The sequence below is a fragment of the Dermacentor albipictus genome, chromosome 2 (assembly GCF_038994185.2).
Source record: "Dermacentor albipictus isolate Rhodes 1998 colony chromosome 2, USDA_Dalb.pri_finalv2, whole genome shotgun sequence".
NCBI classification, from domain to species: domain Eukaryota; kingdom Metazoa; phylum Arthropoda; class Arachnida; order Ixodida; family Ixodidae; genus Dermacentor; species Dermacentor albipictus.
The window spans coordinates 174,986,530-175,012,995 of record NC_091822.1 but is presented as its reverse complement, the minus strand read 5'-3'; the positions used below and the strand labels follow the sequence as shown (position 1 = coordinate 175,012,995).

General features: G+C 42.1%; 2 protein-coding genes across 7 annotated transcripts in view; one reads left to right on the top strand and one right to left on the bottom strand.

Annotated features, from left to right (window-relative positions):
* Hsepi (D-glucuronyl C5-epimerase) overlaps positions 1–14,247 on the top strand; it is a 101,342-nt gene extending 87,095 nt beyond the window's left edge. For 4 of the 6 annotated variants that reach the window (XM_070534452.1, XM_070534451.1, XM_070534449.1 and 1 more), the window contains one exon: positions 702–14,247. In XM_070534452.1, coding sequence (XP_070390553.1) covers positions 702–1,750 — 1,049 coding nt within the window. In that variant the 3' untranslated portion in view covers positions 1,751–14,247. The remainder of the gene's footprint in view (positions 1–701) is intronic. The other 2 variants (XM_070534454.1, XM_070534453.1) reach the window with 2 other exon arrangements.
* Positions 14,248–20,863: 6,616 nt separating this feature from the next.
* On the bottom strand, positions 20,864–24,344 carry LOC139056303 (E3 ubiquitin-protein ligase LRSAM1-like). Its single transcript, XM_070534448.1, has one exon. The coding sequence runs from the start codon at positions 24,180–24,182 to the stop codon at positions 22,044–22,046; it is 2,139 nt and encodes a 712-aa protein (XP_070390549.1). The 5' UTR covers positions 24,183–24,344; the 3' UTR covers positions 20,864–22,043.
* Positions 24,345–26,466: the final 2,122 nt, after the last annotated feature.

The following is a 26,466-nucleotide window of genomic DNA, read 5'->3' as shown; positions in this document are numbered from 1 at the left end:
AAGGAACGGAGAACAGAGTGAGCTCTCTCACTCTGTTCTGCATTCCTTTCCACTACCCCTTCCACCTTCCTTTTTGCTCTTTCTGATCTGCGCTACAAGCCTAAAAAAGTCATGACATGCCAACTCGCCCAAATTGCCACGCTTGTGAAAGCCTGCGCACCAAAACATGCAGTGGTTCTTTTTTGGCAGGTCATTGATGGGCACAGGGATGTTGTGCTTTTTTGTATTCTTTTATTAATGACCATGAAATGGCAAGGCACTCAATGTACAAGAGAATGAGGCTGAGTGTGGTATCAACAAATGTAACACATTTTTGAAACTGCATAAATAGATGTGAGAAAATTTTCAGTCTACGAAAATACACAGGCATAGGCACATTGCGTTGTTCTTCCTAGACATTTCTGCATAACTGATTTCTCCAATTGTTGTAGCAGTAACCACTTTACTTATTGTGGAAAAAAAAGCTATCAATATTTCAGAATATCAATATTTTAAAGTTATATTAAGGCAATCATTGTGACTTCATTTTCATTAGTGTTGGTTTTATAATCTTTTACTGTGCTAATGCTCATATGAAGCTGACTAAGTGTACACTACATGATCTTTGTTGTGCTACACAAGTATACAGCACAAAATTGTACTTGTCTCTTCTGTCTACCACTTCAGAAAGTAAAGTAATTCCTTGCTTGCTAATCACGCAGGAACAGCTCAGGACCAAGGAGTGGCATTTGCACTCAAGCAAGAGTGCTACAATCTCACCCTGTCAGTTGACCTTAGGGTCATTCTCAACGGCAGCCTCAGTGTAGTCCTCACCGCCGGCAGCACCGACAAGCCATCCCTATATGGAGTCCACTACATCATGACCGACACGCACCTGGCTGTGGATGACCATGATGTTTATTATGGGATTGGCACCCAGCGCTCCTGGATGCACCTCACTCGAGACTTGGCCGTTGACCTGGTCAAAGGGCTCAGCTTTGGGCAACGCAAGATGGCCACTCGGCCTCGCAACCTTCGCGTTCACAGCATTGTTCTCAGGGGCTATGGCCTCGTAGACAACCTCACCCTGACCACCAGTGCACACGAGGCCCACTTCTTCGATTCGGCTGATTGGCTCGTGCGACACCAAGATGACACAGGTGGTTGGCCAATTCAGGTGACACGCCGCCTCTCCAACGGCATGCTGGAACTGGAACCTGGCTGGTATTCAGCTATGGCCCAGGGCCAGGCCATGTCGGTGCTGATACGTGCCTACCTGACAACAGGGCAGAGGCGTTATCTGGATGCTGCCCTGCATGCCACAGCACCATTCAAAGTGCGTGCCGAGACCCACGGGGTCATGACAACTTTCCTCGGCAAGTTTGTATGGTACGAAGAGTATCCCACTGTACCTAGTTCATTTGTGTTGAATGGCTTTATATACTCGCTCTTTGGTCTCTATGATGTCAAGTCAACTTGCGGGGATGGGGCGGGTTTGCTGGAGCGGTGTAGGGATGCAGAAAAGCTTTTCATTGATGGGATGGTTTCACTGAAGCGAATGCTGCCACTGTTTGACACTGGCTCAGGAACAGTCTACGACCTGAGACACTTCTCGCTGGGCATTGCGCCAAATCTTGCTCGTTGGGACTATCACACAACGCACATAAACCAGCTGCTTTACTTGGCGACCATAGATGATGATACCATCTTCAAGACTACAGCCGATAGGTGGATCCAGTACATGAAAGGTTTTAGGGCACCACATAACTGAACGGGTGTGATAACAATCCTGCCACCAGTTCGAACTTGACAGGTCTTCGAGGAACACCTGCAATTAGTTTTACATTACTGATGATCGTGGTCAGTGGCCTTGACCCTGGCTAAAGAAACATAGGCCAGTGCTTAACAGATTCAAATGCAAGCAAAGCAATGGCCATGATTTTCACATAATTTCTGATGCTGCAAAGAAAAGAATTTGAAGTGTGGCAGCATGGAAATCGACACTGCCTTTTGGATAGCTGTCACACAGATTTTGTCAACTATCATCTGAATGTTATCAAAAGAAGTTTGGCGATATTTATGCATGCCTTTTTTATGGTGAATTCCGCTGGTCTTTCTGGAGGAGCTACCTGAATCATCCAGTAAGCACACTAATCAATCTCTTATTTTCAAGTTCAAATGTGCAATTGAGACACAAGAAGCTCTGCACTGTCTCTCTTTGGCAGTTGTCGCACAACCATGATACTTATGTTTCTTTCCACTACATGTAGGCATCAAGAGCAAGAGGGAGCAATCCGTCTTGGAGTGAGTTGATCTGAAATGACCAGTGGAAAATGCAATTCTACTTGTAAGTAAGCAAAAGAGAATAGCTTCGCTATGCAGCAAAAAAAAAAAAAGAGTGCTCTAGATGGACCATTGGAATTCGTCTTTCATTACGCGTTGGCTCGACAGACAGCACCAGAACGACACTCATTTGCTTTGTGCTGAAACTGAATGTTGTTGGCTGCCTTCCACAATATTGTGTGATGTGTTTGCTTGTTTCGGTGAACTGTGTTTGAATAGTTGAGGAATGGTTAGTGCTGACAAGAAGCAACAGTAGCTCATGCTGCTCTTGATTTTTTTAAGCCATCTGTACTTCAAGGAAGTTATCCTTGTTGGGAAATTTCTTTTGGGAAAAGTGGGTAGTAAAAAAAATGTGTTGTTTTCTTTATTGGCTTTTTCGCTGCTTGGCCTGCAGTAATAGAAATTTTCACACTTCGGTTGCTTGATCCAAAAGCATTCTGAAACATCAATTAATAATTAGCAATAGTAGTTATGTGTTGATGTGCGGGAGACGCTGATTATTTATTTGTAGCAACATGCACAAGTTAGACATGGCAATTCATATGTTTTTATCTTTTTTTTTTGGTGCATTGTGTGAATTCATCATTCAAAGCATATGGATCACAAGCCCAAATTCATGTCTTAGTGTAAACCCAATGGCAGTGTTCTTAATAAGTTGTACCCACCTTAAAGGTGTCCTCTCTCACTTTTTGACTATGTTATAGAAGCCATAAGGCTCTTGAAAGAGTTTTTAATTTCTATGTCAAGTTTCCTCATCCTTAATTTTTACTATTTTTACATTGCCTTCCTGTGACTTAAAAGCTTTGCAAGCACACGAGAGCTACGCTAAACATATCTCTGGAAAGCCTTGGTACATGTAGTGCATGTACGCTGTGTCAGTCTTGTCATGTTAGAATAAGGTCGTCCAAGGTTTCAAAAGCTTTATTATCTTGGCTTTTCTAAACTGTCATTGGAAACAAACCTAGGAAAATGTCTTTGACAGACCAGACACTTCAGCCGAACTAGCTCATCAGCCATATATTGTTTTAGGTACATCTAACGAGTAAGACAGAATCATGGCCCTTTTGTTTGAACAAGAGCAGAATGTTGTTCTACTTTTCTTGGATTGAGCATTAACACATTCCTCCATGTGTCAAATTGCAAGTTTGAAGGTATTCTGATGCATTTTTATATAGTACTTTGCCCCAGCCAAGAGCCATTCGGGTCACTGTGGCTATTTCACACTTGTCATTAGTGAGAGTAATCACCAAGGTATGCTCGCTCCACGAAGTGTCCACATGGGTTCTAGTGTGTGTATATATACATATGTACATGTCTCAAACATGTACTCAAAGCATAGTTCGGTGATCATGTGGGCACAATGAAATGCCATTGTCTTTCATCATTGTACTTCTGGCCTCGAGGCTGTTGCTATAGCAGTTGATGCAAGATTGTTTGATGGCCAGCATTCTTGGCAGGATGGGTAGAAGACAGATGATATTAGAGAGACTGAAAGATGGAAATTGGCTACTATAAATATTTAAAGCTCTTTAATGTTAGTTGCCTTCTTTTCTATGTTTACTGCAGCATAAATTGAAAGAATTGGAATGAAGAGAAGTAAAGCTGCAAAAGTTCTCGAGCATTTGGACGAAGCAGTTTTGCTCGCTGGCAAGAGAAAATTGGGTGCACAAGATAAAAAAAAAATTTAGCAAGCATGTCCATCAGGAGCCTGATGCAACAAGACAGGTTGATTGTTTCTGTTACAATAAGTGCTGCATGAACTCAAATGCCTAGTTGGTTGTCTTGTAAATTTTGCTTTGTGGACAGACTGAGTATTTATTGTCTTTATTACATGCAGCTTTTGTGTAATGATGATGGAACGCCTTGGCTAACCCACATCCTCTTAAGGGGCCCCTCACCAGGTTTAGCCATTGCAAACACACAAGTGCGATGCATAGACGAAGCTCCGACAATTGCATCTGCAAGGTATACACCAATGTGCACAATAAGTACAGCTGAAAATTGAAATGAAACCTGCGCACCTTTACTTTGGAGTAAGCCTCACTTCCTAACAAAGTGACATCACATTGAAAACTCATCCACGCCACACCAAATACCTGCAATGTGATTGAGTATAGCATATGGCTTCAGAAAACATCCAATGCAGAATGCACAAAAGCATCTCTGGAAGTGGGCTTCACAGCAAAAAAAAAAGAAAAAGCAAGAAACGGAAGAAAACTGGAAGTGGTGGCTTGTGATGTAAAAGTAGCATGGTCTTTCAGCTCCAATATAGGAGAAAGCAGGGAAGGAATGTCGCTTGTGAATGCTTAGTGAGGCTAAAGAAGAGAGTATCTGTGTTCGCAGTGAAGTTTCCCTTCTAGTAGCATGTCATCTTGACATTTCAATTTCTCCTATCTCCTCTAATAATGAACCGATTTGGAAAATTGTAATGCGCCCTAGATGACATTTTACAACTTCCATTGATAACCAAAATTTTCTTAGTGCCTGGTAAAGGGTTCTTTAAGAGTTAGAAACGGTCAGAGACGATCATTTTGCTTGTCTGCTTGTGAAAGCTTAAATGTCCACTTACATGTCTGGCAATTCAGGATGCCTTGACAACAGCACAATTTCATTTAACCATGTCACTGCCATGATTGTGGCTACCATAGCTGAGTGAAACTGTAGCTATAAGCTTCACTCTTTATAGAGAGAACCTACATCTTGGTACATGTCATGCACGTTGCCCAAGTGGCATGACGCTAGCTTGGCACGTGAAAGACATTTCATAGTCAATGCCTTGATGCATCTTCACTGATGGACTTGCCGGTGCATCGGTTCCTTGATGCACTAAACCTTTACGTTTGAATCTACAAAGGCACAGTTGCAGTTGCTCATAATGATTCATGACATCTTCAATGGCCATTAACTGTCATGCTTGACTTCACCATACGCTGACAGTACTAACATGCAAGGTGACATCAGCGTCTTGCATGAATGCTTCGCAAGAGCCACTCCTACTGCCGTGTTATTTATTTATTCATTGTTGCTTACAGGTTGTTACTCCTAATGCGGTGTTCTTATAGTAGTGGGAGCTTGTGCACTAGGTGCAGCACTTCAATGTGGTGAAGTTGAACAGGGCTGTTCATTTCTCATGCACTAGCTGCATCAAACAAAGGCAGCATTGTCATCACTTGTAGAAGACTTCATGAAGGGCTACGTTTCATGGCCAACAACTAATCCATTTCCTGTGTAACAGTTTGACGTTGCAGTATTTATGCTGTTTTGCTTATCAGGCAGAAAAGGATTCCATTGCCACATTTGGTAATAGCGGGGGCCCCCAACATGCTTTTCTTTTGTTTTTGACAAGGTGAAAATTGTGCCCTTGATTGGTTCCTAATGATTTCTGATAAAAGATAGAAACAAAAATCTCGAGGCAATCTCTCTGCAAAAGAATCGATCGTAAAGAAAAAGTAAAATATCTGTTCTATGCATCAAACATTGTGCGGGGGTCTTTTACTCATTTGCAGAGTACGCACAAATACATGTTTTTTTTTTGTTTTTTTTTTTCTGATTCACTCCCTCATCACCTATGGACCTTAGTCTTCCTCATCCCCATTGCCAATTTACATTGTGGCCATTATGAATTTCTCAAAAGCAGCATGTCACATGCATGACACAGCACGAAGGGGATCCCAATGTCTGGTGTGCAGAATGCATCATGAACTGCAAAGATCCCGTGGCCCCTTGGTTAGCTTAATTTTCCTGGCTTATGCTTTCTTTGCCATTTCCTGTTGATAAGTGGTTTCATTGAAGGCATTACAATCGGTTGCCTCATTTGTCAAAAGTTTCACCCACTGCCCAAAACAGGTAATTGGTGATGAGCTCTACTTGTTATCATGAGAAATTGTCCACAATTAGCTTCTGTCATGTAGCAGTGCGCTGGGCTTCCTCGCACCTCTCAGGCCCAAGGATACACACACACACAAACACACAAACACACACACATATATATACAGTAAAAGCTCGTTAATTCGAACCGCAAGGGGAAGCCTCTTGAGTTCGAGTTAACGAAAGTTCGAACTAACGAAAGTGAAGGAAAGCAACAGTACACTGCGATTTGGAAGCAGTAGGGCATGTCAGAAAGTGATGGCGTTTGCTGCGGGCACACGCCATTTTCAAGTCGAAGCTCTGGGTCCGACTGTGCCCCACCACCGATGTCCACCGAAACGAACGTTAGCCAAGGCTTAACACCATCACAATGAATCGTGATGGCCGATACCTCCTAATCTGAAAACAGAGGTGCACAACCGATGAAGACTGCCGAGACAAAGACGCTGAACATGTGAAGGTGGCGAAGGCCCTGATTCGTTGGTTCTTGATTGCAAGTGCAGCTGCGACGTACTTGATTCGCTGTGTTTTGGCGCTTGCCGTGCCATCTCCGCACAACATTAGCAGCTGTACAAGATTTGTAAAGCCTCCGAGATTCGCAATGGGCAAGAAGTCTCGGAGGTTACATAGAACGGAGAGGCGGCAGCCGCCGCTGGCTTCTGGCTGACCCCGCGCAGGTTAGATTTTTTTCCGATTTTGCCTTCTCTCGCCGTTCTCTCCGTTTCGGAGGCAATACAGCCTTGTGTGTAGGCAGTAGGCGTGTTTCTCTGGCCATGTGCCAGGCGAGCGTAGTTCGAATTATCCGTGAGGGAACCTTCTCGCGTTCGAATTAACGGACTTTCTTATACAAAGACTTCTGTGGAGCTTGGCCGGACCAAATCGAACAGTTCGAATTATCCATAAATTCGAACTATTGAAGTTTGAATTAACGAGCTTTCACTGTGTATATATATATATATATATATATATATATATTTTATTTTTTTTCCCCCACAGTGTTTCACATAGTTAAATTTCTCCAGTGGTGCAGTCGTCAACTTTGCCAATCATTTGTACCTCACATTTCTTTCTCTTCCATTTGGCTGATTCCTTGATTAACTGCTGACTCCATTGGATTCACCAAGATGTATGTGGTACTACTATGGAAACTATTGGCTTGCGTCGTATGTGTACCTTTGATTACAATGAAAGCTGTTCATGTCACTTCATACCTCATCATGAGGTGGAAGAAAGTCATCTCTAGACTGTACTCCATGGCTATGGATTTAGCAGAGGCAATTTGGAATTCATAGACCAGGGTCGACAGCGCATGGAAACTAGATATTTTTGGAGACTATCTGGTTGTGTGGAGGGCTAATGTGGCCTTAAAACCAGGGAACAGCCCCTTTTTTAAATTAAATTTGTCAGCTACTTCATCGAATGCTTTGTAGACAGCTTATGATGTTGTTCACTGATGAATTGGTTTTGCAGTGAGACTTGCAGGTGCAGCACACCTGCGAAATTTTGTGGGCATTGATGGTCATGGCTCCGTTTATAGATTGTCCTTTGTAGTTAATCACACAGGCAATGGCTCATCAGTGTATGTATTACACTGTACAAGTTTCATCCTCGGTTACATTATCATTTGGTTAAAAGGTAATGTATAATTCTTCAGCATCAATGTGAGTGAGAAACACTGAAACCACTCTAACACACCACTCTATGCAACCAAGAGACAAAACACATAAGCTTATCTTGTGTTGAAAGGCCCTCTTTAGTAAAAACAAAAAGCGCTGGTGGAGGGAGCTTATAATGTAGAACATTGCTCACACATTTTTCATGGGACCATGAAAGAAGCATGTCTTTCAAAATGTTGGTATGCTCACATGTCAAAGATTAAATTGATTAAACCAATATTTAATTGACAGAAATGCTATTTTTTGATAGCAAAGCAGTGTCAGATGTTCTTGTGCCAGCAACGACATGCTGGTACAGCTGACTTATGAGTGCATGCTCCAACTACTTCCATTTAATTAATAACTGCGCTGTTACATCCCATGCTCCTTGGATATTTGGGCTGCGACAAGGCAGGTACCTGTTGGTGAAATAAAACACACACTCCACAAAAATGTAAAAGGGCTAAAACTTGACATTCTGGGGCCTGTACTTTTTCAGAATTAACAGCAAAAGCAATGCTTGCCAGACAAGTTTCCCCTCGAACTCTTGATTATTATTAAGGAGGTGCCCATTGCAATAGCTGAGTGACAATACCATTCTGCTTAGCATGAGGTCACTGGTTCAATTCATGGCTGTGATGGCCACAGTTCAAATAGGACAGAATGCGAAGGTACTAGAGGTACTGCACCCAAGGTACCACCGTACCTTATGTGCAGTACATCCACTAATTTCAGATAATCAAAATAAACTAGGGCCCCCCACTACAATGCCTTTCACAGCTTCAGTAGCTGTTGTGTTGCTTTGGGACATGAATCCCCACAAATCAATCATAGCATCATGATAGATTGTTCAAGTGGACTAACATGCAAAACAGGATTCAATTTTTAGGTGGACTCACATGCAACAGTGAGACTGATAATTCTGTCAAAATGTTTAACTTCAAGAGAAAGGGGGCTGCAGCTGAGGAACTGTTCAACATGTATTTCTTTTGGGAGTTGTATCAGTTTCAGTGCGTCCCATCCGGCACAAGCAGCAGAGGCAGACATGAGAAATGAAATGTGTTGGTCGCACGCACTCCCTCAACATTATTTTCGCGTCACTTAGCTCTTGAGTGCATCGTTAGCCCTGGCAGCGGGAGTGTAACTTGCTGGAGCGGGAGGCAAATACCTGCTGCTTGCTGTAAGTAGAAATATCACTAGGTGGTATGTCGCATGAGAGTCAAAGTATAACTACAAAAAGATCGTTAGTGAGTACATCTAATGCTGAATGCCTGTCCGCTATGTTCTTCTGTATTCAGGCTTTCAGGCCATATAAATGAATGCAAAAGCTTCTTTGATGTTGCCGTGCTTGAAATGAGCAGCCCTTGTATGAATGCCCTGTACATACCGACCTGTTGGTTTTGCTTCCAGTGCCAGCAGCTCCTCTCCGAGTCCTTGCTCGCACATTTCACGTTTCTGATCAGAGGAGAGAACAGTCTTCCATGGGTTTGTGTGCAGGTCGGTTTTATGCGCACACAGCGAGATGTAGTAACCTCTGAAGTTTGCATCTGAGTGGTGCATCCAAAGGCCTCCATGCATGTGTGTGTGTGTGTGTCAAAGTTAATGCCCTTCATTATGTGGTTTTTATTTTGTACTTCATTCTGTGCAGTTGGGTCTGCATGCTTGCTGTGCATTCATGCTATATCAAAGCGTCGCTATGCGTCCTTGTTTCGTCAGCAGCCAATCAATTTTGCAGACACAAAGGGCGAGGTTACTATATACGCACTCATGTCAATGTCTTAGGGAAAACAGAAGGCATGCGTCATTGGTAGTCGCATGTTATCTTGCTTGCATCGTTTTTGAGATGCACTAAAGTTAGCTGTGTTTGAAGGGAGCGCAGCTGCTCAGCCATTTTGCATTCCAGCCATTAGGGCACACCCTGAATCTAAGCTGTTGCAAGCACTAAAATGGGAACCATGATCTGCCAAGATTTCTGTAGTATCTCGAGCAGCATGTGTAAGTAAAATTAGCACGACCAAGCTTGGTTAGATATTGTTACATGCTGTATAAATTCACAATTCCTAAATAGCTTTGTTGTTGAAGGAGCACATTTGAAATGCAACAATTATTGCGTTAGAAACTTGTCTTTACCTCACTCTTAAATGGCTGATGTGATTTCTTGTGACAGGCTCTTTAATGTTAGCATCTAACTCTCATAAGACTTCAGGACATCAATCTCAAATGTGTGGACCCTATATGTAATGGTTAATCATAATTCTATCTGGAGGACAGTGAAAAAATGCATTGCTGTCATGATATAGTCTGCCAGAAATCTTATGTGTTTAGATTTCTTGTAAGGTAGCAACTTATGCTTGTTTGGTTTCGTCACTATGAGGCAACACTTCTTTCAATATCAATCTTTTAATGTCAAGTATAACAAATGAGCTGTGTTACATTTGGTAAATGCACACGTATCCCTTTTTTTGCCAAGTTTGCAGCTTTATTGTTGTTTTATCATTATGACACCAACACTGTTTTGGTGCATGCTGTATAGCAGGAGCTTCAAGCTTACCGCCTGCATGCATTCTATTTTTTTTTTTAAATCTTTGAAGATGTCTCTCCAGGAGCAATTTCCTGCTGTAAATACTTTTTAGTCTGCAGCTGCATTCAATGTCGGGAACATCTGGAATTTCATGAACTTTTTTTTGTCAAAAATCTTAGCCACAATGACAGCTGCCAGCTGGCTTTACTACACTTTTTTTATGGACATCGTAAACATTTTTGGGGGAATTGAGCTTGAATCTACTGCCGTACAGCTTGCCTGAGCAAGAATGTCTGTTTGCCTTACAAGCCTTTATTCTCATGATACTCTTTCTTTTCTTTTTTTCTTGCTATCAAGAGATGGTCTGGGTTTTATCTGAAAAGAGAGGGGAGAAGAGGAAGAAAGGTTACTGATCTATAGTTGGGGTCCACCATTTGCATTCTGTCGTCTGAATATTTTGCACAGGTTTCTTTTTTTTTTTAGTTCTGTATGGCAAGGCAACTCATGGTGCTGTGCTGCTGAGCTCGAGGTCGTGGGTTCTGTTCCAGCCGCAGTAGCCACATTTCAATTGGGCCTGAGTGAAATTCCAAAAAACTCGTGCCCACTAAAAAAAAAACCACAGGCTGTCAATCTTAATCCAGTTCCCCACTGCAGCATGCCTCATAATCAGATCATGGTTTTGGAACATAATACCCGACATTTAATTTTCTTTTATTCCTTCTTCTCAGCAGCCTGCTTCCTCATCTTCATCCTTTGATAGAGCTTAATGCACAATCACAAAGACATCTCATTTGCCTCTTGGAGTGAACTGCGCATCAGTATTGTTTTAACCTCTAGCGTATGATTTTGTTGGCATTGTTTGTATTTATAATGTTAGCGAGCAAGCCTTTTTGTTGTTTTTAATATGTCAATATCTTGTTGCCTTTTTTGTTTTGTTATCACACTATTTACATTTCTTGCTTCTGTCTTGCACAGGGTTGATAAATAACCAATTCGTACTCTTACCATTATTACCTGAGATGTGTGTACATCGTTTGAAGCGGTTTGCACTTTTGCAGTGCTGCGCTTGGAGATGGTACTGGTACTTTTTGAGTCTGCAGCAACTCCCCACTTTGTAGTCCTAGACACAGAAGGAACCATCTTTTCAGAACTTGCTGTTGTGTGAAAAAGCACACCGTTGTGCGCTTAGTATTTGTGCTTACTAGACTGTCTCTGGGCTATGACAGGAAACTGCATTGTTTTTTGTTTTTTTTTTCATTTTATTGTATCATCTATAATAAGAAAGCTCTAGCTACAAAGTGATGTTGGTGCAATAATATTCTGGTATGACTGGATAGGTATGACTTTTTTTTTTTCGCTAATGTTGCATGATTACAGGCAGTTTATAACTACACGTAATAGCTAGACAAACATCGCCTTCTCAGAATAGAGGATGACATTTCTATTCTTGGTGCCCTTTATTCTCTCTGCCTTTTCACCTTTCATGATATTTCCTTTTATGCTTTTCTGTTGTGCTTGTTATGTAACCATTAGAACACGATAAGATTTAAATGAAAGAGAAGCATATCAAAGCTCTTACATGAGCCGATGTTGGCTGCATTATCTTTTGTTTACATGCCATGTTTACTAGCACTTGCCTATAAGAAAAAGCACCAGAGGAGCTCCTGACTAGTGTTTTAATATTGTTGCCTCACTTTGTGAGTATTCAAGATCAGGACCTTGCATATCACATCTCGTCATTTTGCCTTCAAACGTATCAACGAATAAGAACATGTTATGCCCTTGCAGCATTGGGATTTTTTTATAAATGTGCATGTGTCTAAGTGTTCAGATCACGGCTGTTTCATGTGCTTCAAAGACTTTTGAATGTACTAGAGATACAGAATGTTAACAGTGAGTTGATAACACCCCAGTGTGGGGCACCTGTAAAATGTTTGTTTTTCCGTTTCCTTGTGGCTCTTGTAAATATGTTTGTGTTCCAGCTGCGTAAGTACATGCATACTGTGGTCTAAATTTTAGCAATTTCATTTGCCTTTCTTGGCATTAAATTAATTTTTGCACAGTGTATGTGTCGTCTTTTAAGATTTCTGTTTCTTATTACTAGTGCCATTTCCTCCTGCGCTATATGAAATAGTCTTATATTAAAGCTTGTTATTAATCTGGCTCTCTGTGAGTAAACAAATTGTTGGAATCACATCAAAGCCATCTACTCAGGGTCATATCGCATGTGTCAGATGCTTTTAAAACAAGCCATTTCCTTTTGCTCCTTCCTTTTTTCTTTTTGTTGAGATTGTTCTAAGCATTTCTGTCTCACATGGAGCTCTTTCTTGCTATGGCAAGTTCATTGTCATTCGCACTGTTCCTGATACTACGGCATCATGTTCACAAGTGACTTTCCCATACTCTCGTTCTTGTGCACATTATTATTAGTGAGCATTGGAATTGCATGGCCGCATTGTTTTACATTGTTTTGCTCATTAAAATATACATTAAAGCTAGCATTCACATTTCCTACCACCACGCTGATTGTGGTGCCTGGCTTGCACTGCTCTTTTGTCAATGTAGCTCGCATTCTTTTCACTAGATTACGGTTGTGGTTCCGGGCAGTAAATATGCCGTTTTTATTCATTGTTTTCTATTTATAGCCATATTTATTTTCGCTCAAGGGTGTTGTTCTTACATTTGCAGTAGTATTTCTCTCCGATGTAAACTCTTGTGGGGGCCCTAGTGCTTGAATATATTAATGGACAGTTTTTTGCGACATGTCACAGGAGACCAAGACATCTCAAAGTGTGTGTGTGTGTGTGTGTGTATAGTAGTATATTTGCTATAAGGTTTGAGCTCAGGGGTAAGCATTTTTGTAGACATTTATACTGCCAATCCTATTGTAGACAAAATGCCTTGGGATTGCAGAGAATTTCTGCATGCTGCATATTTGTGCTACAAAACTGCTTGTCAGACATCATTAGTATTGAAGATATGATCCATTTAAGGACACAAACAGATTCAGAGTGTTTATCTCGTATAGTTGCAGTGAGATGCAAAACAGAAATGTTTCACAATTAATTTAGCTGTAAGAAGTACTCTTTACAGACCAGAGCAGTTTCTTCTGTGTTTGTGTGTGTTCTTTGTTACCCTCTGTTGAAGATGCGGGAAATACCGTCTGTTGTATTCACTGTTCCACTCAGCGCCATTCGTCGAGTTCGTGAAATTGAAACTTCACATGCTCTTCCTGTGTGCTTGATTCCCTGTTGCGTTCAAACAGCAGCATGTATGCTAATGTTGTTATGTGTTTCTTCATTAGGAATTGGCTTTTGTGGAATAATTTCACAAATACTTGTCACTGGAAAATTAAAAAGCAAAACATACCACTATAGTGCTGTGCTTTAGCTCCTCATTTGTCCTGTAGTAACACATACTGTTTGGGGCTTTTAAGATTTTTACCTATTGGCCTGTCTACCACTGCTTACTGCTTGAAAGGCATTTTTGGCACCCATCAGAAATGTAATGAAAGTGTCGAAGTTGGTGAAATTTGTAAGGTGTCCGCACCATTGTATAGATGTCTACTTTATTTTTTTTCCGTCTGTAGTGTGTTTAAGTGGTTTGGTAATGTTACTTTTTCCTTTTTTTCTTGTGCATCCTTAGCCAGAACCCCGTGTAAGCTAGCTGGTGGAGCTTTGGAAATCCATAACTAGAACAAATGCTCAGCATTTGGTCCTTCAGTTGTGCTTACTTTTGATGGTGGTCACGTATTTAAGTGGCTGCTTACGCTGGTCCGAGACTATGGCAGGTTGTTTTAGAAAACTAAGGAGGTTTTTGTTAAACTTTGCTGGACAGATGTGTCTATGGATATTTCGGGAAATAAATGGTTGTGGAAAAGTGCACCGTCTCTTTCTTTTCTTTTTTTGTTCAATGTTCAACTGCATTGCTGCGCCACCATTCTCAGGTGTGGTGTAGAGACTCAACCTAACTTGGTCTAACTTCTAAAGCAGCGAAATAGTAGTTTATGTCTTGCTCACTGCTTATGGTGGTCCTGTACAGTACACGAAATGATGTGAAGAAACCACAGGGCAGGTAAGGGGAGCATGATAACTATGAACAACCTGCCCACTTACTACAAGTAGTGAAATACCTTTGGCAACATCCTAGCCTGGTGATGCAGTTTGTTGAAACTGATCTCATAAGTGAAATTCGCAGGTTCAGTACAAGCCGCACAGCCTACGTAAATGTTTTACATTTATTTTGTCATTGCAATGTCAACATGACTACCATTATTGGGAAACTTGACAAAATAGGCTGGCAATGCAGCCGCAGTCTTCAAAAGATCGCATCTTTATCAACCAAGAACCATCATTTACTCCGTTACATTCCACAGCTTTGATACCTTGCTAGGACTTAGTTTGCAGCTTGCCCACAGTGCAGTCAGAGAAATCACCTAACCAGAATTTTGTTGCATAACACTTTTGCTTGAAAGCAAGAGCACTGCCAATTGCACAGGATGAATCAGGCAAATGTGTTCCAAGTACTTGAAGGTAACCAGCTAAACTTACCATGAGCATCGGAGATTCTGGAAATTGAAATGATGTAAAACGGTCTCCTGTGCACGTCAGGTGCCCATCTTTTAACATGCAACACAGCTAACCAAATATTCTGTCATTGCAGTGTTCCATTTGTTTCCTTTTCTCCTCTAGCCATGCGTCTTTCCTTATTGCAAACATGTTAATTCAACCACAATGCTCTGCACATATCATTCACAAGCTAGGCCAGTTACGAGACTGTGTTTGACAATTTTTTTTTTCCTGCATATTCTTTCTCTCATCGGCCAGTGAATGTGGTCTATTGAAACATTAAAGCAAACTTAGCTATGGTAACCTTTCCACTCAATGACAGTTCCTTCATTCAAGCACATACCATAGAGAACATGAGATATTGCAAAGAACTGAAATGTGAGAAAGAGCTGATCAGGGCATTATGGATTCCTTTTGACACTGCAGACTGGTGTCCATGTTTTCTTTACTCGCCATGAATCACCCTGACCAGATGAGATTCTATAACATTATTAGATATCAACATTTCCAACTATATACCCAGCTTTGCACTTTCCTGCAACATTATTGTGGCCTTCATCGTGTGGAAGTCATCAGTGGTGATATGCTGGCTGTACACTTTAGTTCTAGCTAGTCTCTTGCCACAAGGTAAAGTAAAGGATTTAGGTTGTCAGAGCTTCTTTCGAGCATTGAAGAGTGGCAGAAATTACTAAATGACCACAAAATATATAGTCAGTTGCAGAAGCCACACCATCTTCTGCTTTAACCAGGTGAAGTCTGCAGCAAAGAAACAGTGCTCCATAAAGCCCCACTTATCTATGTGAATCATAAATGTGTTGTATATTCTCAGCTTTATTGAAACACATGAGCATTGCATCAACAATACAATTTGTAAACATTGCTGAAAATTCACAACTTGCAGAGAGGTATTGAAAGCTGTATACAAATGTAACATGTTCAAAAAGACTTGTTGCACTATTAGGAAAGCCATGCAAAATTGCAAAGCAACACTGTGCATAGCCTAATCAAATTATTGCAATCTGGTGCTCTATGTATCTAACGAACATGCTTCAAGTAATCAGCTTGTTCACATAGCTTTGTTCAGTAAATTTTTAAGGCAACGGTTGCAAGCACCATCTTGGGAGTGACTATGTCAACATGCTAGCTCACAGTAAGCAAGGAAATTCAGGATTTTCAATCTCAGCATGACGTATAATCATAAGTGCCTGCAGTATAAAATTGCAGCAAGCTCTTGCACTTTCTGAACTTTCGCAGTCAGTCAAACATAAGCAAGTACGAGAACTGCTGCACACACCTGCATTTCAGTTGTGCATGCAACCACTGCTCAGTCAACAAAAAGTTGGTGCATAATAAGTAGCAGGCTTCAAAAAAACTACAGTGCAATCTACTCAAGCAGTCTTCACACAGCAAGAGAACTTGAGTGTTGCAGATGGTTGTCACTATGTTGGAAATGAACTTTACCACTTAGGAACAGTGCTTACTTGTGCCAGGGCAGATTGTTCATATTCTTAAGCAGTCTCAACATGGTGCCGCATCAAATAGTGCGCATTTTTACATGGTGCAGCTGTGACTATATGTGTGAACCTACACTTTAGCGCTGAATGAATCGTATCATAAACAATGAATAGCAAAAAAAAATTTCTTGTTCCACAGCTAGCCAACAATTATATTTCTTTCAATGAAGCAAACTGTTACATTGAATATTTAGCACTGTGAGGCTGTTTAAAACTATATCTTGCTTCTGCAAGAACTGTAGCTTGGCATTATGAATCTAACAGTCAGTCACTGCACATAATTAGGTGATGAAAGCTGCACAGAATGCATCATATCAGGCCAGATAGTGCAGAGCACTTAGCAGTCCATCTGCAAACACTTCAGTTGAACTATGCTTCATAGTGTTTGATTACTTTGTTTCTCCCGGAGCACTATTGCAGGAACCACCTTTATGAATGCTTGGATGTCATATTCATGCCAAACATGCGATAATTTCCTCGCTGTATATGCCTTAATTTTGTGCGGAACCAACAAAGTCAATAGTATAAATTTCACGCATTGGTTCAAGTTATTTGTAATAGTTATAGCCGATGTAGGGTTATACATGGTATTGTCACACCTGCAACTCTGCCAGGCGAACTCGTATGGCTTTGCCAAAACATAGCCAGGACAAGGGCCAAGTAATACAAACAGGCACACAATCACTGTGGAAATTCTTTCGTTATCATGTTCCCTCCTATGTACATGCCACATCACTATCAATGATGGCAATACATACAGTAGTACCATTAAATGTGTAGCAAAAAAAAAAAAACTTTTATGTGGTTTTCAAGAAATTGTTTTGTTACAACCATTTTCGTCAGTCTTAGAAAACCTGACATTAAACACAATGCAATAAAGCAATTAAACAAACTACCTCCTGCGTTAATAACAGGAAGTGTACACACCCAAGAAACAGTATCAACAGATAACTCGTAAAAACATAATAATTGACATCACAGAATTAAAATGTGCTCTTTAACGGCAGATAGGCCAAATGTAATCACACTGACTGTAGATCAGCAGGTGAAAGAGAAACAGTGCCCCTCATTCTCTCAAGCTTTGGATCTCCGACACAGGTCTCGGTGACGATTCCTGTCCTCTACAAAGTGGCTTTGAAACATTTGTATGCATGCTTCACGAAGTGGGCTATATACCATTCAGTAGTTTCTTTGTTCTGGTTTGTTCTACATGGCACCTTTTACGGTGCCACTAAAGACCACTGTGACTCAGTTATAAATGGGAACAAAGTGGTGCCACATGACAGACTGCATCTAGACGAAACAATCCACATATGAAAGTTGGACTATGGGTTCGTTTCAGGCACTCAAGAGTCATGAATACATATAGTCTACACCCTTGTCACACAAGCAGTTTCAAAGCTCGTTGAGCCATTCAGAATTACAGCAGCCTTTGCTAGACATCTAGAATTGGTTCAGGCTATCAGAAAGCCAAATTAAGTGTGGCTTTGAAATCTTCACTTTGCTGCACTATAAACTCGAAACAATGCTTCACACAGTCAGAGACTTGCATTAGAAAATGGATCCTCTACAGGTGACCTTGCAGAAATGAGATCATCTCTTATGTTATAGAAGATATGAAGTGCACCAAAGAGCATGTACAGTACAAGCACACAAATAAATAAAACACTTTGCTGTCTTTACGTGCAAACTTAGACTTGTACAGGAACATGCGCAAATAAAACTTCAACCAATCACACAAGTACAACTTTTAAGAAGTTACAAAAGTAACCTAAAAAGTAAATATGTAGTCACCGGAAGACAGTGCTATTATTTCTAAAGTGCAGAATACTAGAGGTGACAAAGCTGCTAGACAGTGTGTAGTCCTGTCACATCTGTACCACCAGGGGAGGTATTGTGTAAGAGTCCACCTAGCGGACATGTCCATTTTGTGAAGTGTCGATTGGCTGTGGCGTCTGGTTGCTGCGGACACGCAGCCCAGCCCAGCCAATCAGAACGTCAACAGCAGACGAAATGGACATGCCCACTAGGTGAACTCTTACAGAATACCTCCCCTGTAGCCTTCGTCCATTGTGCTGTAATTTAAAAAAAAAACGAACAAATACCAACTTGCCCAATTAACCCTTCTCTCATGGTGCCCGACATTTCATGTGCTTTTTTCCTTACTTCTTCACTGGTGCACTCAAGTAATTGCTGGCAATTTACAACTTGTCCAAATGACTACTATGCTTCCTGCAGTTCTACATGATGCAGAACTGCATCATAAGGCAATGTACAGTCGCATGCAATATAAGCTGCAACACGGTGCATGTTATTGAAGGGGCCCCATGACTGCATGGCAGTGCCGACATAAGAAATATTGGACTACTAAGCACCATTCTAATCACTGGTATTAATGAAACCAATTTTTCATATGTTGGTGCCACTGTGTGTTTTTGGGAGCGTTCGACAATGCTCAACACCGCGTATGTACACGGTGTACACCATGCTCAACACCGCGTATGTACAAGCTAGAACTCTGTCAGATTCAGAACACTGTCTGGATTGAACGTAGAATTAACGGGCTTTTCTGGTGTAGAAGTGCATGAACACATGCCAGGACCATTTCCTACAATTAGGCAGAAATTTTAACAATAGAAAATTTACAAATGCCAGGTCTACGTCATCAAGACTTTGTAACTGAAATTGAATTAGTTTGCCAACTGCAATGCCATTGAAACTATACATTGGCTTTGGTGAACTTTGAGAAGCAAATAGCTCTGCCTGCTACATGTGGCTGGCCTCTGTTGGTTGATACACCACCTGATTCATGAAACCTGGTAGCAACCCCATAGGCTATGTACCCACAATGTGTCTTGGGGGGCCATTTTAGGGTCTAAGTCATGGACCAACCAGACTATATATACAAACTCTTCTGCAATGATCAGACCTGAAACTAGAAAATAAGTGCAGTGATTCTGAGCCACTACCAGGTGGAGGGTTAGGAGGTTGAAAATGCCCCCAACCATCCCACCTAAGCTGTTTCAAGTGCCTGACTAAGGGGTCCCTGAAACACTTTTTGAGCGCAGTAAGAAAATGTTGCCACTCTGGAGACAATGCTGTCATGAGCACTTGAGCCAAATTTTATTCCGTTGTATGCAGCAGGGAACCTATAATCTAGATTAATAGATTGCTTGCTCTCTCATGCAGCTTTTGAACCGTCCACTTTTATTCACCCTATGCAGTGCCAGCAATGATGCTACAGTGGCCATGGTGGGTCATTGGGCAGACTTCCCCTTTGCTGTTTTTCTAATTCTAGCCAGCTGCCATAACGTGGCAGCAGCCCATTGATGCCAGCCATTGGGTGATTGTTCCCGATGACAAATTACTTCTGATCTTGTGTAAATGCTTGTGTACGCATTCATATATCTCCAGACTGTTCAGGAAACAGGAAGAGGCAGTTGTCGACCCATCCCACCAATCCTGTCGTCACTCCTTTGTTGCTTTCAGGTACCTATGTCAGACTCGGACCTCAAAAGGTTACCATAAGTGCACCAAGGCAAAAAAAATTAAAAGGAAGGAGTGATAGGCATATAATGGCTACTGGCACCACACCTCTCCAGCTGAGAGGAACTGATGACTTGCTGGGTAATCAGGAAAGTACATAGACATTGCACTCTTTGTATCTTCTTTCATGTTAGGTCCTTTTCAAAAACTTCCTTTTCAGGACTGGCATATTCCTTGAAAGGCATCACACTCATTGCAGCATGTCGCTCATGTTTCAAAGAGGTTATGTCTCAGGGCCCCTTTAAGCATTGACAACAGTCAGGGTATTAAAAAAATTATATAGCGCGAAAACCATCAAAGGTGGCCAGCATCGTCCTGTCGGGCTGAAAGCTGACAGTAGCTGTTTTCAAAGTCGTGCTACCCAAGTCATCAACCCCCTTAAACTTTTCAGGGTACACTTCAACTGCAGTATGTACATACAGCGAATGCAATGCAGATTGTGTTGAGCACTCCCCTAATGAGATACAGTAGCAGTGGAATATAAATTGAGTGCATGCAAAGTTCATTTCCATGAGAAAGCATAAAATGGCAATGCTGTTTTCTAGAACAGTGCTTTTACAGTGGCCTTTTGCTTGTGGCCAAAGGTGCAGTCATAATCTACATGCTACTATTCTGGGCACACCTTACACTGCTCATTGTACATCTGATAACTTCGCCCTCTCATCAACTTTTCAAGTACATGTATTTGATAACTTTATGGCCCGTTACCATAAACAGTCAATCTTAAGGGTATTGACAAGGTGTAGCAAAATGGTAAAAAGATCAAGTTTGGTGGAATATGCCATCATACCATTAGAAAGTAGACATTCATAACAATCATCCTTCCAGCAGATTATACGGCAGTGGCATGCATTAGTCAAGTTCAACATCTCAGTGAAAAGTGGCTTTAATGAGCAATTAAAGCAGTTGTGTGACAGGAGTGGCACCTAGGCATCACAGTTTTGTTCATTTATAATCACACCATGCAATGCTGAAGCCAAAACTGCCAAAATTGGCAGCATAATGGCAAGTCAGTACACTCGCCCCGCTGGCAAAACTGCTTTCTTTCCTCTTCTGAAAGCGTTAGCACAACAGGCATTGTTTAATGCATGTTTGTAGTGTAAATAAAATGCTTGAACATGACTAGGCCTTTTAAAACAATGCCAAAGGTGTGAGCATGCACAGCTGGCTCGAGGTTATTGAAACTCTGGCAATTCAGTTGATTAGAACAAATCTCAACATTTCAGTTGATCCACTATGGCTTCAGTGCACCTAAATCCGTGTAATTTGGTGAAGGTTTATGGGCAGTTCAAACAGTTCGGCTTATCAGTGGAGGGCAACATGATGAGGAATGGCTAATCAGGGGGCGTCCTAAGATATGCATGGTCAAAGTGCATCTAAATTTGATCTTAAAGCTGCTCTGCATGTTGCCAGGTGTGTCTACAGACAATGCCACCGATTCAGTCACCCGATACAAGTTCCGATATAACTGAATATGCATATAGAGTAATGCTCTCTCCTCTGCACCATGCAACCTAGCAGTAGTCGGTCAGTCACCCTTGTACATTGTTTATGCGTTGCTTTGCAAGACTTGTGGTTCCAAGGAGTTTGACTAAACATGAGTCGACTGTGCATGCTCGCACAGCACATTCAAGTGATCAATTCAGGGCTGCGATTTTTTTAGCGATGCCTTTTCTGATGCTAATATGCCTTTATGGGTTTGTGCTCCGCCCCACTCACGAACACAAAAAGCACTGAAAGGCATTAGCATCGGAAACAGCATCAACACAAAATTGCGGCCCAGTTTTGTCAGTTATGCAGAAATATAAGAGCACATTTTCCTTTGTCAATAAACGGGGGAAAAGCATGCCAGACATAACACATGCAATTGTTCCGACAATGGGAGGTAGTCCAAGAGCAAATACATCATAAGTGTAATCATCATAACAATACTGCTGTCAAAAAAGTTGCACAACCTCATGCTTTAAGAAAAGACTAGGCTTAGCAGTGACATAAAAAAAATAAAGAAAAAAAATAAAGGAGAACACATACACATTTTGCACATAGCCAGTTATGCAGCTGACAATTTGCCCTCGACGTCCGCTCTGCACAAAGGACACTGGTTCACCCCCACACTGCACTGTTCGCAACAGCACACGTGGCCACATGGCACAAATATGAGCAGCCTTGTCACCTCAAAGCAAATTACACACTCTGAGCTACACCAAAGCCTTAGGGCACACACTTGCAATGTTGAAGAACAGGCATCAGCAGCAGCTTTTTCATCAAGTGGCGATTGTTCTGGAGAAGGTGCACTTGGTTTTGCAGCTGGGTTTTCATCAAGATAGTGATCCTTTGTGGACAACAGCATCTGTATAACAGTGTCAGAGTTAATTCCCAAACTCCTGAAGTCTTTCCACTCCAACTGGACAAAGTGCTCCCAGTCAACATTCTTGCTCGCAAAAAGTGTAGCATAGTGCGACGCATTTGCCAAATGCAGGATGTCACGAATGCGTGAGTCCAGCTGCTCATCCAAGTAACATATGTCCTGTGGTTTCCTGTCGAGGAGCTTCTGGTATTGTATCAACCAAAAATCATTAATTTCTTGCCTTCTGTGAGCTTCTATTGCCTTTAGTTGATCTTGCAATTGCTTCTCCCGTACAGCTTTTTCATCAAGCAACTGTGAAAGAAGAAATGCTAGTTCAACACGATGCTTTGAAAGGATGTCAAGTTCAGCCATAACTTTGAAATCCCGTTTCTTCAACTCAACATCTGTTAATCTCTTTAACTCTTTCTCAATCAGCGTAATTTGCTGCATTAAGTGACAATGCATGTAATCATTTCTCAACTGAAGTGCTTTGAAGGCCTCCATTTGATATCTCTCTTCATCGATAATGCGACAAATGGTCTCATCCTGCTGCTTCGTTTTAGAGAATATAGCACCTCTCAGCAACTCATCACAAGCTGCTTCCTCTTCCTGGATTCCTTTAACAATGCTGTCTTTGGCTTGTCTATAGAGACGTTGCTGTTCTTCCTGGTGGAGCATTTCAGCCATTGAACGCAGGACCTCCTTGCGTCGAGAAGCGTCAATTTCTTGCTGTTGCATATCGAAGAGTTCCTTCATTTCCAGTTGTTCCTGTTCCAAAGCACGTGCCAGCACTTCAGAATTCTTCAACTTCATATCATTGGAGATTTGGTGAATAAGCTCAGCCGAGTGATGTTCCAAGTGCAGCAGTAGCGATACAAGCTTTTGCTTTTCCAAATCTTTCCTGCTTTGCACATCTAGAATGGCGTCTTCCAATGTGTCCTGTTCCCGTGCTATTTCAAGCAGCAGCTCTTGTTTGCGTTTTCTCGTGACTTCCGAGACTGCTGCATGATTCATTGCGCTGTCCCGTAGCTCCTCTTCCATTTGTAACAGCTCTTGGTGGCGCCTCTCTCTCCGCTCTTCAAACTGCTTGTACTGGTCTTCCAGGTCAAACCCAATGAACGCTGTGGTTGCTGCGGCGTCGCCTTTGCAGTCGTTCGTGTCGGGTTCATCAAGCGGCGGGACATATTCGACGCCTGCAAGATTGCACAAGTGCAGCATGAGAGATTCGAGTGGCTGCCCGCAAACCTCGGCGTCGGGAAAGGTGAAGTTGCAGCTGTCCAAGACGAACGAACGCAGCGACCGCAGTTCGAAGAAGTTGTTCGGCAGTCTCGTGATGGCATTTTGCGCTATATCTAAGTGCTGAAGCTTTCGCAGTCGGAGAATCGGTAGCGGAAAGTCTTTTAACTTGTTGTTCCCAAGGTTCAACGACTGCAAACTCGCCAAGTTTGCAAAGCTTCCAGGTAATTTCTTCAGGGCGTTGCCCTTTAGGTTGAGCGCAACCAAGCTGCGAAGGAAACCGAACTCGTCGGGTAATTTCGCCAAGAGGTTGCTTTCCAAGTCTAGCACTGTGATGTCACAAAGGTCCTTTAATGAACCTCCTCCACTAATAGAAGTCAGTTTGTTGTTTCGCAGTATCAAGGTCGTCTTGCGAAACACACGGCACTTGGAAAACACACCGGACGGCACGTCACTGAGTGCGCACTCCGATAAATCGAAAGTGTTGTCCGGACTTTCCTGGGCGATATACAGTTTTCTCTGCAACTTGGTTCGATGATCGTCGGACTCCTTGGACTTCTTGAACAGTGGCATACCTACAGCTACTTGGTTCCCGGCGACAGACATCTGACGAGAAGAAATGTTACAGAAGTCGCTCAAAAGGGTTCCGCCGTACTACGCGTAGTAAACATCGCGCGCACAGCCGAGTTTACTCAACGAAACACCTGCTACTCTACCACTCTACAACCACTACGGCCGCTGGAGCGCGACGCAAAAACAGCAAACATTTGCGCAAGAAATGAAGCTCCTTGCATTGTGCTTCCATCGTGCGGATAACAGCCGCAGTAACAAGTCCTCTAGGATTGCAGTATGGACTGCGCGCGAATCTCAGAAGTTACAACGTAGTATTTTGCTTGCTACATAGATGGGGCGACACGCCTTAAAATATTTTCTTTTCTTTTGCGGGTTGTTTGTTTACTGTTCTGTTTATTTATTTATGCTTTGTGTTGCGTTCCTTTTTCTTTTTTCCATGGCTAGGGCGTGCAATTGGCATAAATACCCGTTGCAAAAGCTGAAGCCGCATTGCATCATCACCGTAGGAAGTCTACATGCAAGCAGCGCTTGCAATACCGAATTAGTCACTAGACCACAGGTGTGCTTTGGTGCGCCGAGCGTTTTCGGTAAACAAGTTGTAATATCTGAATACCACCTTTCTTCTTTTCCTTCGTATAAATGTTGGCGAAGTGCAGCTGAGGCGCCGCTCTTCAATCCCAGCAGGCATACAAGCAGCGTGCGTTGCAGACGACGCAGACCAGCTGACATCTGAGACTGAGATGACAAAGAAGCTACATGTGTGCATAGAATTTTCGTAACTCCATTTGTGAACATCGACTGACGATAGTTCCGTCCAACAATACATAAACATAGCTCCCAACAAGCGTGATATAAGGAACGCACGAAAGTGAACAATTTCGAAGGAGTTGGGCATCGATTACATCGATGTGAGTATACTAGCATTATGGTACATTTTAAGATGTAGTGTGGAACCGTCTATGGCATCTTTGAAAGCATTTTTTTTTTATTGTTGGGAGATGTGGACGATAACATAACCACGCGACTACGAAGCTTGTGATATTCTACTGAAAGCAAGCCTGCACGAGCACGGAACCTCTCGATCGTAACCAACATATATATATTTTGCGCCAGTTCTATTTAGCGGAGCAGTAAGTAATCTGATTTCGTGCTCGCCTGTCGGAAAGCAAAACACTGAAAGTGTAATCGCTGTGCTACATGTTCGGCGTAACGAAAGTGCCCTTAATATGGCATTTTCATACTACTCGCATGTCATCTGCTTGAAAGTGACCGTGAATATACTGCGTTTTCCATGCTCTGCAGAGGAAGCACTGTCACGCACAACGAACCTATTCTAGTAACGTTGGTCACGCAGGTCTCTGTGTGAAAATATAGAAAATATTTATATTCCGTTTTTGTTAAGCAAACAAAAAACGTGATAATTCAGGGACACTTTTGATTATATCTATCCAGCGTGATGATTTACCTTGCTCATCAAGAACAAGCGCACATTCGCGGTTGCACTTCTATCCGTGACGTCATTGCCCCACTGCCATTATGGCCATTAGCAGCGAGAACTTGGAGTGGCGCCCTCTCACGAGTGACGTCACGGCCAGGACGCCGCTCGCTCGGCTACCGCGCGCGCTCGATCCCTTCGTGTATGTTTGGGGTACGGGTGGCTCGAGCCGAAGTTATTGAAGGATATGTCGGCTTCTGCTGCCATGCCTGAACCACAGTTACTTCTTCAAAAGCGCGTTAGTCGTGAAAATTTGGCGCTTGGATATAGCAAGCCATGTAGCGCTGAAGGGGTCTACTGGTTTTGCACTATCATATATGCGCTGTGTCTTTCCTTATGTTTTGCGCAAAAAGAGTGTCTTCAAATTCAACACGCAAAGTTATTTATGATGATTTGCTAAACACTCAACATTCCCTTAGTATTTATCTATGAGAGACTTGGTGAATCACAGACATGGACAACATACTAATTGAAATTATACCATACCATCAAGGAAGACAAATAATAGTATATTCATTCTAAACGTATACAGCAGCCCAAAATGCAAGAGGCACATATTCTTAACACTATTCAAACGCACGCTCGACATAGCAGGTCACCAGAAGGCGATAATAGGTGGAGACTTTAACGCCACCCACACCACTTAGGGTTACAAGTACATCCACACCAAAGGCAAAAATCTATGGCTCGACTCCCAACAGGAAGGTCTAACCTTCGTCATGGACCCAGCAACGCCCACAAAGCAAGGCAACAGCGCCTGTGACGACTCCACACCAGACTTCACCAGACGCTGCATGTTGCAAACACAAACGCAGCTTTGTC